Raw genomic sequence first — 12,812 nt, forward strand, 5'->3', positions numbered from 1 at the left:
TGTGGTCCTCATGAAGATATAGAGCATTCATTGCTAGGGTAACAGATGTCACTGGTTTATTCCAACATTAACACGCTCTATGTTAGTCTTGTAAGGTATGTTACAGTGTCAAAAAGACCTGAAACAAGGGTGTATTTCAGTCACAAAGATTTTCTTCTCGTTTGAGCTAATGAGGAGGTATTTTCCTATATAATAGATGCCCCCTAAAGTGTGAAGCCAAAGAAGAATATGATGGATGAAATACTTTATAACATAGTTTATGAGAGAGTTTCAAAATGGAATGAGGCATGAAACAACAAACATATGTCAAATATATAAAATCATGTCATGATTAGGGTAGTCCCATTCTTAGTAGCTAAACCATAATGATGTCCAATGGATCTATGAAAAATCATGTCCACTGATAAGCACAATGTGGATAGATGTCATAATGTAATCAATCTGATAAGGTGTCTCCAAAAACCAATATTTGCAACTTCGGAGAGGAAATAAGGCTGAGTGATGCAAGTCTCTATCCAAGCTCTTTGTCATATTCACATAATAACATAATTCTATGCATGTGAATAAATGAGTTGATGTCGAACATGCGAGAATTCGTCTAATCACTGGTCAGTGATGAAAACTATTAACAGACATGAGGATGGACATCGATAAGGATGATGGTCTCCAAGATGCGTAGTACAATATAACGAGTGTGAATAAAGGAGTTGATGTCGAATACTCGTAGAATCATTCAAGTGGGAGAAAATAGTGAAAACCCCCAATCAAATGCATGAAAACTTTTCGCTAAGGACTGCAAAATCCAAGGTACTATGGTGTTTCTCAATCCACTTCCTAGATAATACGATGAATTTGATAGGAAGGGATATGTCAAAGGTGGGAAATAAGTATTCCTATATCAATTGACATGAAACAAGATACAATAATTGATGTTGAAGATAGTATAGAACAATAGGATTAACTAACCCAATGAAATATGGTATATGAGCAAATGGTTGATAAGGGAACAAAGAGTAGATTGTCCCTTGAACATTGAAGGCATGACACCAAAAATACCGGGTAACTTAGACTCAAGAACACCAAGAGGAGTAGGACACGGAGATGCATGGACATCAAGGTATCAACGAAAGGTTCATAAAATAGTAGGGTTCTTAGAGAAGTTGACAAAAGAGGAATATGCTGAAAAAGTACCATGTTCAAGGGATGACAATAAATTGTTGCCAAAAATTCCATCAAATATAGATATATAACCACTATTTCTTCCTAGTTTTTCCCAATTACTTAGGTTTAAGGAGTCCAAAAAGGGTAAACTCACTGGTCTTTTCACATTTAGAGAGTCTAAAAAGAGCTTAAAGAAGACTATGGTTGATGACTGATTATGACAAAGGGTTAATAATATACGTGACACAATTCCTTTCTCGTAGTTAGTTTATTGTATCTGAATAAAGTGATAAACCTATGCTCAATAGATGTCCACCTCATTTTGTTACGAGTATGAGGAGAACAAAGTAAACTTGATATTCTTCATAAAATTTGAAATGAGTAAGACTAAGAAAACTTGTGGTATCTTTTTAAGTTTAAGGAGAGAGAAAAAGGCAGAAAAAGAATGGCTTAAATATTTCCGTAGGAGTTTTATGAGCCCAAAGAAGGTAACTTGGTTTTTTTTAGTTTCATGGGCTAGAAAATGTCCCTAAAATGAAATCTCACTTCGAGTCTATAACAGTCAATTCTACAAAAATTCACTTAAAACTACATTAGAACATGTTAAACATATTGCAAAATAGTAACCATGATTGATTCTTTATAAGAATAAGAAAAAATTCTCACACGTGAAAAAACCTAGGGTTTAGGAATACCTCCAATGGCTATAAATAGGAGTTGAGCTCCTCATTTTCACCAATTCAGTTAGTGAGAGCTATTTGGAGAGAAAAAAGAAGTAGATCTTCTGAAGCAAATTACTCACAATTTGGGCCATTGTTTCGACTCTCGTCAGTTGCAGGTAAGAGTTAAAACCCCACTCTTTCATTTAATGCCTTTTATTTCAATTTTTAATGGCAATTTTTGTTTTGTAGGAAAATCCTAGCTCGCTAAGCCAAGAAATGTGGTCCTCATGAAGAGACACACTGTTCATTGCTAGGGTAAAGAAGGCTACTGGTTTATGGCCAACGTTAACACACTTTATGTTGGTCTTGTAGGGTGCTTTACAATGTCAAAAAAGCTTGAAATTTGGGTGTATTCCATTCACAAAGATGTTCTTCTCCTCTGAGTTGATGACGGGGTATTTTCCTGTATAACGAAATTCGAGGAACAATTTTGATAAAATATGAATATATGTTTAAGATTTTATGTAAAAAAACTATAACATTAACAACTTTTCATATGAAATAGCACTATCTCTTTAGCAATCAGATTGTGGCAAAATGGGTGAAAATAATATAAGAAACTTATCTAATGAACTTGATATGGAACATACTTAGTTTATAGGCTCATAATTATAGTCCATCGGGGGAAGATTGTATTTAGAATGAAGAAAATTAGGACCAAAATGAGAGCAAAAAGTTGATATACCACAAGATTTTAATTATTCCAACATATATGAAGGCCTAAAGGACACTTATTTTGGTATACATATCACCATTGGTAGTGTAATAAATAGTTGTAGCATAACACAAATGATATGATTCTTGTTCTTTGATTGCATTTGTTGTTCCTCTATTTTTTGGTGTAGATTTGAAATTATTTATCATGGAAAGATTGTTATGCGAATTTGACATTGCATCTGAGGTAAGAACAAGTTCTATAGTTTTCATTTTCCATTATAACATTGAATTCACAGTTCCTTGATGCAAATTATTTTAATATTGATGTCTTGATACATAACTATTACTTTATCTCTTTCTTGTCTATTACATAAAATGAGGCTAGAATTTGGTGATGTTGAGATCTATATCTTTACATAGATAGCGCCCTAATATTAAAGGATAAATAACTAATTTGACAAGAGTTTTGCCAAGGAAGAATAGGCTCATTTCAAGTAGAATTTTTTTCTTGATGTCTAGCTCTAATATCTTGGTCAATCATAATGGTTTTTTTTGTTGCATTTAGAGGATCTTTTCAAGTTTGAAATCTTTGGATTTATTTTGGTTAACAATTATGTTTAAATATAAGATGCTTCTAGTTATCACTTAATGTTGACTTGAACCTTTTGTTGCGGTATGATTGGTTTCGTTTGTTTTTTATTGATTTAAGGGTTTTGATTAAAGTTAAAGACCTTTACTGAGTAAAAAAAACTTATATTTTTGTCATATTTATTTGAGAAAGATATAATATTAGACTTAATATATGACTTCAATTATGCTTAGGGAATTCAATGTGTTTCTCATAATAATTTTTATTTTCTTTATATATTTGATGATTCAAAGAAATAATTTTGTTTTTATTTCATTTCACTTTGTGGCATGATTGAAGAATCTTCACCTTTTAGATTATACTATGTTTACGTTATATTTTCTTTGGAAACACCCATTGGTTATTAAGAAAGGGAAATGCGCTCTGCTTAGCTAAGTGAAGAGAAAAATGGTCTATGCACTAGGTTCCAATGTGTTCGTTATAAGAGACCTATTATCATGAGATTGACATTCCTCTAATGCAATTATACTTTTGATGTCATGACTAAAAGAAAAACACATGCAAACAATTGAAGGTGATAGATTATTTAGTGCACTATCATTCTTGAAGTGAAAAGTCACTTAATGATGACTTTTTTGTGATATGTTTTTCCAGTAATGAACATGCAGAGACTATTGTTTAAACTTATGTGACATAATGTTTAACTCACCAATTGTATTTTTTTAATGAGTTTGTGGCATTACCTCATTTTGTGTATTTTCAAGGAATTCTTTGCCAACTGAATGTTATTAGAGTTATGAACTTTAGAACAAAAATGTAGTAGTTACTACAGTAGTTATGAACCAAAAAAGAGGTGAAAAGACTTAGAAGTGGTGAAGAAGCACCAAATTTTAAAGTTGTTGGTAAATTATATGAAACCAAAAAATTGAAAAAGTATCTAACTTTTAGAGAAACAATATATAAGAAACCAAAAGAATTTGATGTAAAAATTCATGATTTTGGTTTATCTATTTGTAGACCTTATTTTCATGTTTAGCCTATTGAATATGAATTACATAGAGTCAAATAAATCAGTGCAATGGGCAAACAAAACTTGCCATGTTAAAATAGCTACAACTTTGAGATTAAGGGTAAATGATATGTTGAAGACAAAGCTAATTTATAATTTTCACGTACTGAGTCTTCATTGCATAACTTATTATTTTCTTAAATTATTAGAAAATTAAAGTTTCATAAGATCAATGAGAGAGAAAAAGACCACTTATCTGTTCCACGTTATAAATGTCCTTCAGCCATACCATACCAACAATAAAAATTTATTATAAGACACGGTAAAGATCTTGCATCATATTTTATTTCAAATATGAACGGTAATTAATCTCTCACACCCATTTTGGTTTAAATTAGTGAAGAATTACCAAAAGTAGAAACAAGTAGTTCTTAAAATATTTTATATCATAGGGAAATTTTTAATCCCATGTTCATGAAAATGAACGAAAATGTATGAGGTAATTGTAAATTATTGTCTAATTTTTCTAATAACAATTGGTGTTATAATTAACATAGTTTTTTCTTAACTCAAATTTACTGAATGTAGAGAGGGATGTAAATTTTTAAGAAAAATTAGATATTTAATTAATTTTATTAAAACTTTGATTTAATCTTTATAGAATATCCGCCTAATATTTTTGGTTGTAGTGTTATAGAGAGTATAGATACATTTCAAAAGTAATTATAATTTTTTTGCTTTTAGATTTAATTTAAAACTATTATAAAACTAAATTAAAGTAATATATTTTGATTGTGAAATGAGTTGTGGTTTTTGGGGATGTGGTATTAATAAGCCATAGTATTGGTTCATAGTAATGTAACAAAACCTATTTACAAGTTAATAATATCCATTGCAAAGTGGGAATGAATATCTATTTTTAAGAATATTTTCATATTGTAAGCTCACTAAAGTATTGAAATTTTATGTGTTTATCATGGTTCATAGTAATGTAACAAAGCCTATTTACAAGTTAATAATACCATTGCAAAGTGTGAGTGAAAATCTATTTTGAAGAATATTTTCATATAGTAAGTTCACTGAAGTATTAAATTTGTATGTGTTTTTTATTAAATTTAAAGATGGTTACAAAATATTTATTTGAATTATGAACAAATGTGTATAAGTAATATAAGAAAGTACTTTTTTTATTAAATTTAAAGATGGTTACAAGATATTTATTTGAATTATGAACAGATGTGTATAAGTAATATAAGAAAGTACGTAAACATTTTTATATGTTGAATTTATATTAATATGTTCAATTTATGAGATGTAAAGGATTTGTAAACATGACTCAATTAAATACTAATAAAAGGCTCAAAGTAATATAGAACTCACCATAGGGGAGATGTTGTAGTGTTGGTAAAAAGTTAAAGTAATAAAAATAAAAAATAAAAATCAATTTGTTATATTGTATTTTTGTTTTTATTAATAAAATTAAGAATAATTTTTTAGATAAAAAAATAAAACATAATATACATATCACATTAAAATCTATAACATATAACACCTTAAAATATATAAGTAGTGGAAAGTTATGATCCATTTTAGCTTATAATTAAAATAATGATTTTGTAGTCATATTTAAATTTAATTAATAAGCACATAAAAACTTTAATACTTACAAGAAACTTAAAATATAACAATATTTTTAATTGAGATATTCACAATCACTTTATCATAGATATTATTAACCTGTAAATAGTCTTTGTTACAATACCATGGCTCATCAATACTACGTGCCCAAAAATCAGCCTAGATCCATCTTAACTATGAATCTATCAAGCTTCAAGAAGGATCAAATCCCTAGAAGTGCAAACCTTTCCTTGAATTTTGCACTTAAAAAGAAATCATATTGTTTAAGACTATTTAAGATTCGAAATAGATTATTTAAAATCACTTAAATTTCTTTTTCATAAATACAACATCCATTTTAAAAAAAAATTTTTTGTAGTATATTATGGAGTTTTCCAGTCTATCCCTACATGTAGATATTACAAAAAGAAAATTGACTAATCCTCCACTGATATAGAGAGTGTCTAGCCAACTCACTTCACGATAATGAATAATTTAAGGACAATCAAGAAGTTTAAGTAATCTAGTCATTTAATTAAAGTTTTGTAAATAATAAATAAAATAATTACACTGCTTCAAGTTTTGCACAAAAAAAGGTTGCACTATAAAAGATTTGACTTTTCTAGGTTAATTAATAAATAAAAATTTACAATATTATAAATTAAATTTTATTATTTTTGTTTTAACTTTTTATTATCAAATAAGTCAACATTTAAATGTTTACACTCATTTACTTATTTATAGACATTACAACATATCCCCTCTCCCCAATATTGATCTCCATATTACTTTTAACCTTTTATTATTTTTTAACTAAATCTACATATAAACACTATTACAATATTGTTATTTTTTATTATTTTTTAATTAAAACTACATACAAACACTACTACCTGGTCCTTTTTATTATTTTTTAATTTAATTAAACCCAGTACAAATACTACTGCAACATGGAACTAATGTAAAAAGCCTCTCAGCGAAATAAAATCTTATCTAACAAGATACATCAATTTAAAGACGAGGAGGTCACTAATGGTGCACTTGGCACATTAGGTGAGCGTCAAAGCATTGAGTGATGATCTTATGTTGTGGGCAGAGAGATACAAAGGTTATTCATTGGTTCTTGTTGCATGAAGAAGAGCGTTTGATGTGTGAGACCAATACTCTGTCACCAATCTCCCGAATAATGATCCTTCCCTCTCCATCAGTTTCAATGGATGATCACACTCCTCCATCTCACCTGCATGTATTCAAAATCATAATAAATGAAATTATAGATCTACTTTCACTATCATCCATTTCCTCGATTACAACAAACTCAGTTGAAACTTGGAATCAATCCAGGCATACAGCACAGAGCTAAGATGCAATGATAGGGCCTTACCATCACTGATGGCAACAACCATGTCACTGTCCATAACAGTAGGTATCCTGTGTGCAACAGTAATTACAGTGCAATCTGCAAATTCCTTTCTAATTATTGTTTGGAGAATGGCATCTGTAGCATTGTCTATTGATGCTGTTGCTTCATCTAGAACAAGGATTCGACTTTTCCTTAGCAATGCACGTCCCAAACAAAATAATTGTCTTTGTCCTACACTCCAGTTCTGTCCATCGTCCCCCACTGCATTTTATTGATCTTTTAGAGCCACGGAAAACTTGCAAATCTAACAGCCAAATTCTTGGCCTCATTTCAAAGAATTCCATGGCATTTAAAAATATATATTTAATACAAAATTTACCTGGTGCATCTAGGCCATCCACCTTCCCTCTTACAATGTCTCCAAGTTGACACTTGTTCAGAACCTTAATCAAAGCAGAAAATAAATTCATATCACTATTTAATATTATCATTCTACATATGATAAATTCAATTAGATGTTATGCAGTTGAATAGCATTTACATACTTCCCAAATTGTCAAATCTGAATGCTCAGATAATGGATCCAAGTTGAAGCGAACAGTTCCACGAAAAAGAGTTGGTTCTTGAGGAATAATCCCAAGGCGCGACCGCAAATCATGAAGCCCAATAGAGGTAGTATCCAAACCATCTATCAGGATTCTACCCCCTGCAGGTTCCACTAATCGAAAAATAGCACTAATGAGAGTGGTCTTCCCACTTCCTGTTCGCCCAACAATGCCAATCTTTTGCCCTCCTTCAAATGTACATGTAATGCCCCGTAAAACAAGGGGGCTGTTGGCTCTATATCTAATCTGCAGATATATCAAATAAATTCCACCGCAAACATCATAAACCATTCAAATTTTAGTTTAAAAAATTAATGTTAACATAGTCATCTTGTTGGAATGCACAACTTAGGTACCTTCAGGTCTTGCAATTCCACCTTCCCATGTGAGGGCCAATTATCTGGTGGTCTGCAATCTTCTATAACTGCTGGTGCCTCACTAGGAATGTGCATGTACTGTTTGATGCGTTCTACAGAAACAATGTAGTTTGCAAGTGTACACTGGTTTTGAATACTAACAACCAAGGACATGTTCAATGACAGACCATATGATAGTGCCATCCCAACAAAAGCTGCACCAGTTCAAATGTTAGGCATGATCATCGTATACATAAAAGCATCCAGTAACATCAGATATTTCCCACAGATGACCTTTAATTTCATCGTTCATACCAGGATTGGAGCTGCCCTTTGGGAGTAGAACCATAGCAAGAGCAGAGGAGCAGAGAACAGTTGCACTTAACACCTCTAGACGCTGAATCAGCCATTCATTTGATGAGAAACTGTGGAAAAAGGGGCTCGAATTTTTATCAATAAGGTCTAAGTTCTTCTTCAAGAACTGATCCTCAACCTTGAAAGCCCTAATGGTCATTGTTCCTGCTATGGACTCGCCAAAATGGTTTGCAATAGGTGATTTCGTTATACCATTCAGTCTCATCAGTTCTTTAGCAGAGGCAAAATAGTATTTCTGATTAAATTGAACAAAAAAAAATTAATTATAGCTTCTCTCAAAATATTCATAGTGATGTACAGAGTCTTCTCAAGAAACTTGCGTGAAGTTGCGTTTTACCTGTAGTTGAAAGGTCAAATAAATCATTGGAATGGCTACAAACAAAACCTGCCATGTTACAACAGCCACAACTCCAAGACTGCTATAAGCATTCATGGTAGATGACATGGCGACAACAAAAGAGACAGGAACCTCTGCATCGACAATGCTGAAATCTGAAGAAACCTGGAAAAGGAGGAAAAAAATGGCAGTAGTTTATTAGCCTGATGTACATCAAACTTCACATTTTGTTTAAGGACCGAAAAGAAAAAAAGCAAGTCTATAGTGATTGAATAAAATACTTACTCTGCTCAGAACCCTTCCCAATGGAGTTGCATCAAAGAATGCCATTGGTGCTCGGAATAAAGAACTCAGAAGCTCAGAAAAGAAGGACTTTGATGCCTTAAGCCCCAAAATAACGGTGAAGAGTGACCGAAAGAATAAGAAGAATATAGATATGAACCCAATAGCTGAGTACACTGTTATTAAACTTAATACGCTGACTTGAGGACTTTGCACCCTTGCAGCCATCCAAGTATTTCCTGAAATCTGCCCAATCACAAATATAAGATGACCAAGACCAGCACAAGAACAATATAAGAAACCTTTATTCTGTTTCAAATAGTCAATATATGGCTTCAAACCAGTGTCCCCAACTTCCTTCTCTTCCCTTTTAACTAGCTGATCCCCCTTGGGAGCTCTACTTGAAATCAGTCGTTCTTTCTGTGATTTGCTCCTTTGAATTTCTTTCTCTTCATTTATGAGTTCATCTTTTGTCGATGGAATTGTCGATGCTGATTCATTGGAACCACCAGTCTTCTTGTGTGCATTCACAAGCTCCCTAAATGCCTCACTTGAGACCAACAGTTCCTGATACTGCCCAGCTTGATGAATCTCCCCATCCACCATCAACTGCAAAAGAGAGAACCTATAGTGTAGAAATTCAAAGAAAAATTGCCAAAACTACGAGGATTAGATATGTTAAAATTACAGTAATTATAATTGTGTGCCATCTGTTAGAAAACTTCGTCAAAAAGTTGTATACAAGCAAACAAACAGCTTCCACGTGACTAGGACAACTGTTTACTAACCAGAATAGCATCAAATGCTGGGAGAAAATCAACTTGGTGTGTTACAAGGATTACTGTCTTGTTTGACAGTGCTCCCAATATGTATTCCTACACATCAAAATCCGTGATTAATAGGATCCGAGGAGGCTAAGGAAAATAAAAATCATAGCTGTAGAAAGGTGCAACATACATACTAGTACTAGCTACAGAATAACTGTAAAACCCTTATATCAGAAGGAAATCACCATATCAACCTTAAACAGGCTAGTAGCAGTATGAGCATCAACAGCACTGAAAGGATCATCCAAAAGATAAATATCAGAATCTTGATACAAGGCACGGGCAAGCTGTATCCGCTGTTTCTGGCCACCGCTGAGATTGACACCTCTTTCTCCTATTTCAGTCTGATCACCAAAGGGAAGATTCTGGAGGTCTTTATCCAGAGAAGACTTGAGAATAACTTCCTGATATTTCTGCTCGTCCATGTTACGCCCAAATAATATGTTGTTTCGTACTGTTCCAGTTTGAATCCATGCAGTCTGAGAAACATATGCGACGGTGCCATAGACTTGTAACTGCAGAGGCAGGGTTGAGAACAATAAGAAAGAATCCATCAATTTAAACGGTTGACAATGTTAAGGTAAGGGGGTAAATAATTCATACTTACACTGCCCCTCAACTTTGGTATTTCTCCAAGTATTGCAGCTAAAAGTGTTGATTTTCCAGATCCAACTTCTCCACAAATTGCCAATTTTTGGCTATGTTTAACCTCCATATTTATGTTTCTCAATGCGGGTTTTGATGAATTGGAATCCCAACTTAGTGTTGCAGAACTGATAAGAAGAGAGCGGTCAGAGTTCTGATGAAATACCCGCTCAACCACGCGATCCTGTAATTCAGCAGCCTCAAGAAAGTTGATGATACGACTTAATGAGACCTTGGCTTGAATGATAACAGAAATTACATCAGGAATTAGTCGAATAGGTTCTTGAACGATGCGCAAAGTGGCTATGAACGTGAAGACGTTGCTTGGAGTCAGAGGAATTTTAAGAAAATAGCAGGTTACAAACGTTGCAGTGGAAATCAAAACGGGAGATGACCAAAACAAGAACTTATCGTAGGATTTCCGAAACTGAACGGCAGATAGCCATTTGAACTCTACCTTGCGCAGCTTCTCAATACTTTCTTTGAAGCGTTCCTCCCATGCATGCAATTTCAGTACTTTCATATGCACCAGAGCTTCTGTGGTAGCCCTTAACCGCTGATCCTGGACTGACATGAGTTCAGTTTGAAACTTATGCTGTAACTTTGCCAATGGAGGGTTACAAAGCATGGTAATGATGATAACTGCCAAGGCTGAAAGTGTGGCCCATCCAATTGCATGGACGAGGATGCTTGAAGCCAATATAAGCTGGAGTACTGTTGTCCAAGATTGATGAAACCAGAAAGGAAACTCACCAATACGATAAGCATCTACCGCCATATAATTCATGATTTCTCCGGCTGTATGCACCTGTTTAGCTTCATTGGACAGCTTTAGTTGTTTCTGATAGATTGCTGCAACGAGTGAAGAGCGCATTTGCAGACCAATCCGTCTAGTGCCAAAATACCATTGCCTTTGAGACAAGGACTCTATGGTCTTGGCAATAAAGAGTGTTCCTACCAAAAAAATTCCATATTTTAATGACTGTCTACCTTCTGAAAATCCAATAAAAGCATTCAAAAAAAGTGGTCCAGAAGTCAGAGTAAGTGTATAGAGAAAAGCATAGAACCCAGTCCTTGCAAGATTTTTCCAGTGACAGCAAACCAAAACCCAGAAAATTGATGGAGTGGCAGTTGGGTTTTCCTGTTTTTGCCTCAACAGTTCTTCTGTAAATGTTGTATAATTATATTTTGCTTGATCATCTCCACACACACAGGGAAAATCATCTTCTTCTAGAGGCTTCTTCTTTCCTTTGGACAAAAGAGAATTCAACCACCAAAATGTCATCCTGCTGAAGAATCCTGCCTTGGCAAAAGGAGTCACATTGGAATTTAACTTCAACAGTATCTGTTCTTCCTCAGAAAACCTCTGGCGGGAGTTGAGATACCCGTGATTTCGGTAATCCCTGCCTAGAAAGGGTTTTGACAGAAGATCATCCTCTGAACTCTCCAAATCCTTTTTCTCAGCACAAATGAGCATCAAACAACATGCTGGCCATGAAACAAGGGAGAGAACAGTCCCATAGGGAAGCTCTCTGTCATTGATGAAATTGAGTCCAGCTGAAACACAATCCACTGTTCCGAGCAAAAATGACGCGATCCACCAAACACGCACAAATGTCGTTACAGACCGCGTTAGCCCACTCGTTACTGTTAATCCGAGCGTAAACCATGCCAATCCTTGCACTAAAAGTACAAGCCATTCGTCCAAGGGAGTTAAGTCAAACCCATTTCCCAATTTCTCTTGTAAAAGCCAAATCCCCAATCCCAAATTAATCGCACCCAAAATAATATTTATCACTGCAACACATGTGCGAAATGGCTTTCGAGGTTTCACATTTCTCAGTATGCTGGTCCGCCTTACCCACTTAATGAGAACGATGGACCAGAATGTCAGCAAGAAGACTAAATGTATGAATGCGATCAGAGCATGTTCGCTGCATGAGGTCAAATGGAACGTGTGTAGTAATTCAGAGTCGAGAGATAGGGGTAAACTGCAGTTCTCTTCACAGCGTTGAGCAGGGGACAATGCATTTGGGGTGCCACAAAAATTGCGCCAGAGCTCTGGGGTTGATAAATCAATTCAATGCAAGACAATTAATCAAAAAATTGTAGAAGTACTTGACAAATTTTAACCACCAAAACAATCTTAGAAACATACGAATATCGGATTATATATATGCCATACGACCAGGGCCATGCCACCCATTTTGTTGCAAAATCCTTTCGATTTCGCACAATAGAATCAGGATAGATCATGCTGACGATAA

At 33.9% G+C, this 12,812-nt stretch overlaps 1 protein-coding gene across 2 annotated transcripts in view; it reads right to left on the reverse strand.

The window, feature by feature from the left end:
- Nucleotides 1-6,657: 6,657 nt before the first annotated feature.
- LOC149194075 (ABC transporter C family member 10-like) overlaps nt 6,658-12,812 on the reverse strand; it is a 78,284-nt gene continuing 72,129 nt past the window's right edge. Inside the window, exons 2-12 of one of the 2 annotated variants that reach the window (XM_089405006.1) lie at nt 10,508-12,606; nt 10,095-10,415; nt 9,862-9,948; nt 9,077-9,682; nt 8,792-8,956; nt 8,395-8,689; nt 8,080-8,294; nt 7,664-7,969; nt 7,498-7,561; nt 7,140-7,379; nt 6,658-6,995 (exon numbers count right to left, since the gene is read on the reverse strand). In XM_089405006.1, coding sequence (XP_089261132.1) covers nt 6,865-6,995; nt 7,140-7,379; nt 7,498-7,561; nt 7,664-7,969; nt 8,080-8,294; nt 8,395-8,689; nt 8,792-8,956; nt 9,077-9,682; nt 9,862-9,948; nt 10,095-10,415; nt 10,508-12,606 — 4,529 coding nt within the window. In that variant the 3' untranslated portion in view covers nt 6,658-6,864. The remainder of the gene's footprint in view (nt 6,996-7,139; nt 7,380-7,497; nt 7,562-7,663; nt 7,970-8,079; nt 8,295-8,394; nt 8,690-8,791; nt 8,957-9,076; nt 9,683-9,861; nt 9,949-10,094; nt 10,416-10,507; nt 12,607-12,812) is intronic. The other variant, XM_089405005.1, reaches the window with a different exon arrangement.

This window comes from Pinus tabuliformis, chromosome 2_2, assembly GCF_031772625.1.
Source record: "Pinus tabuliformis cultivar Carrire ecotype Pingquan chromosome 2_2, CPIR1, whole genome shotgun sequence".
In the NCBI taxonomy this organism is placed as follows: Eukaryota; Viridiplantae; Streptophyta; class Pinopsida; order Pinales; family Pinaceae; genus Pinus; species Pinus tabuliformis.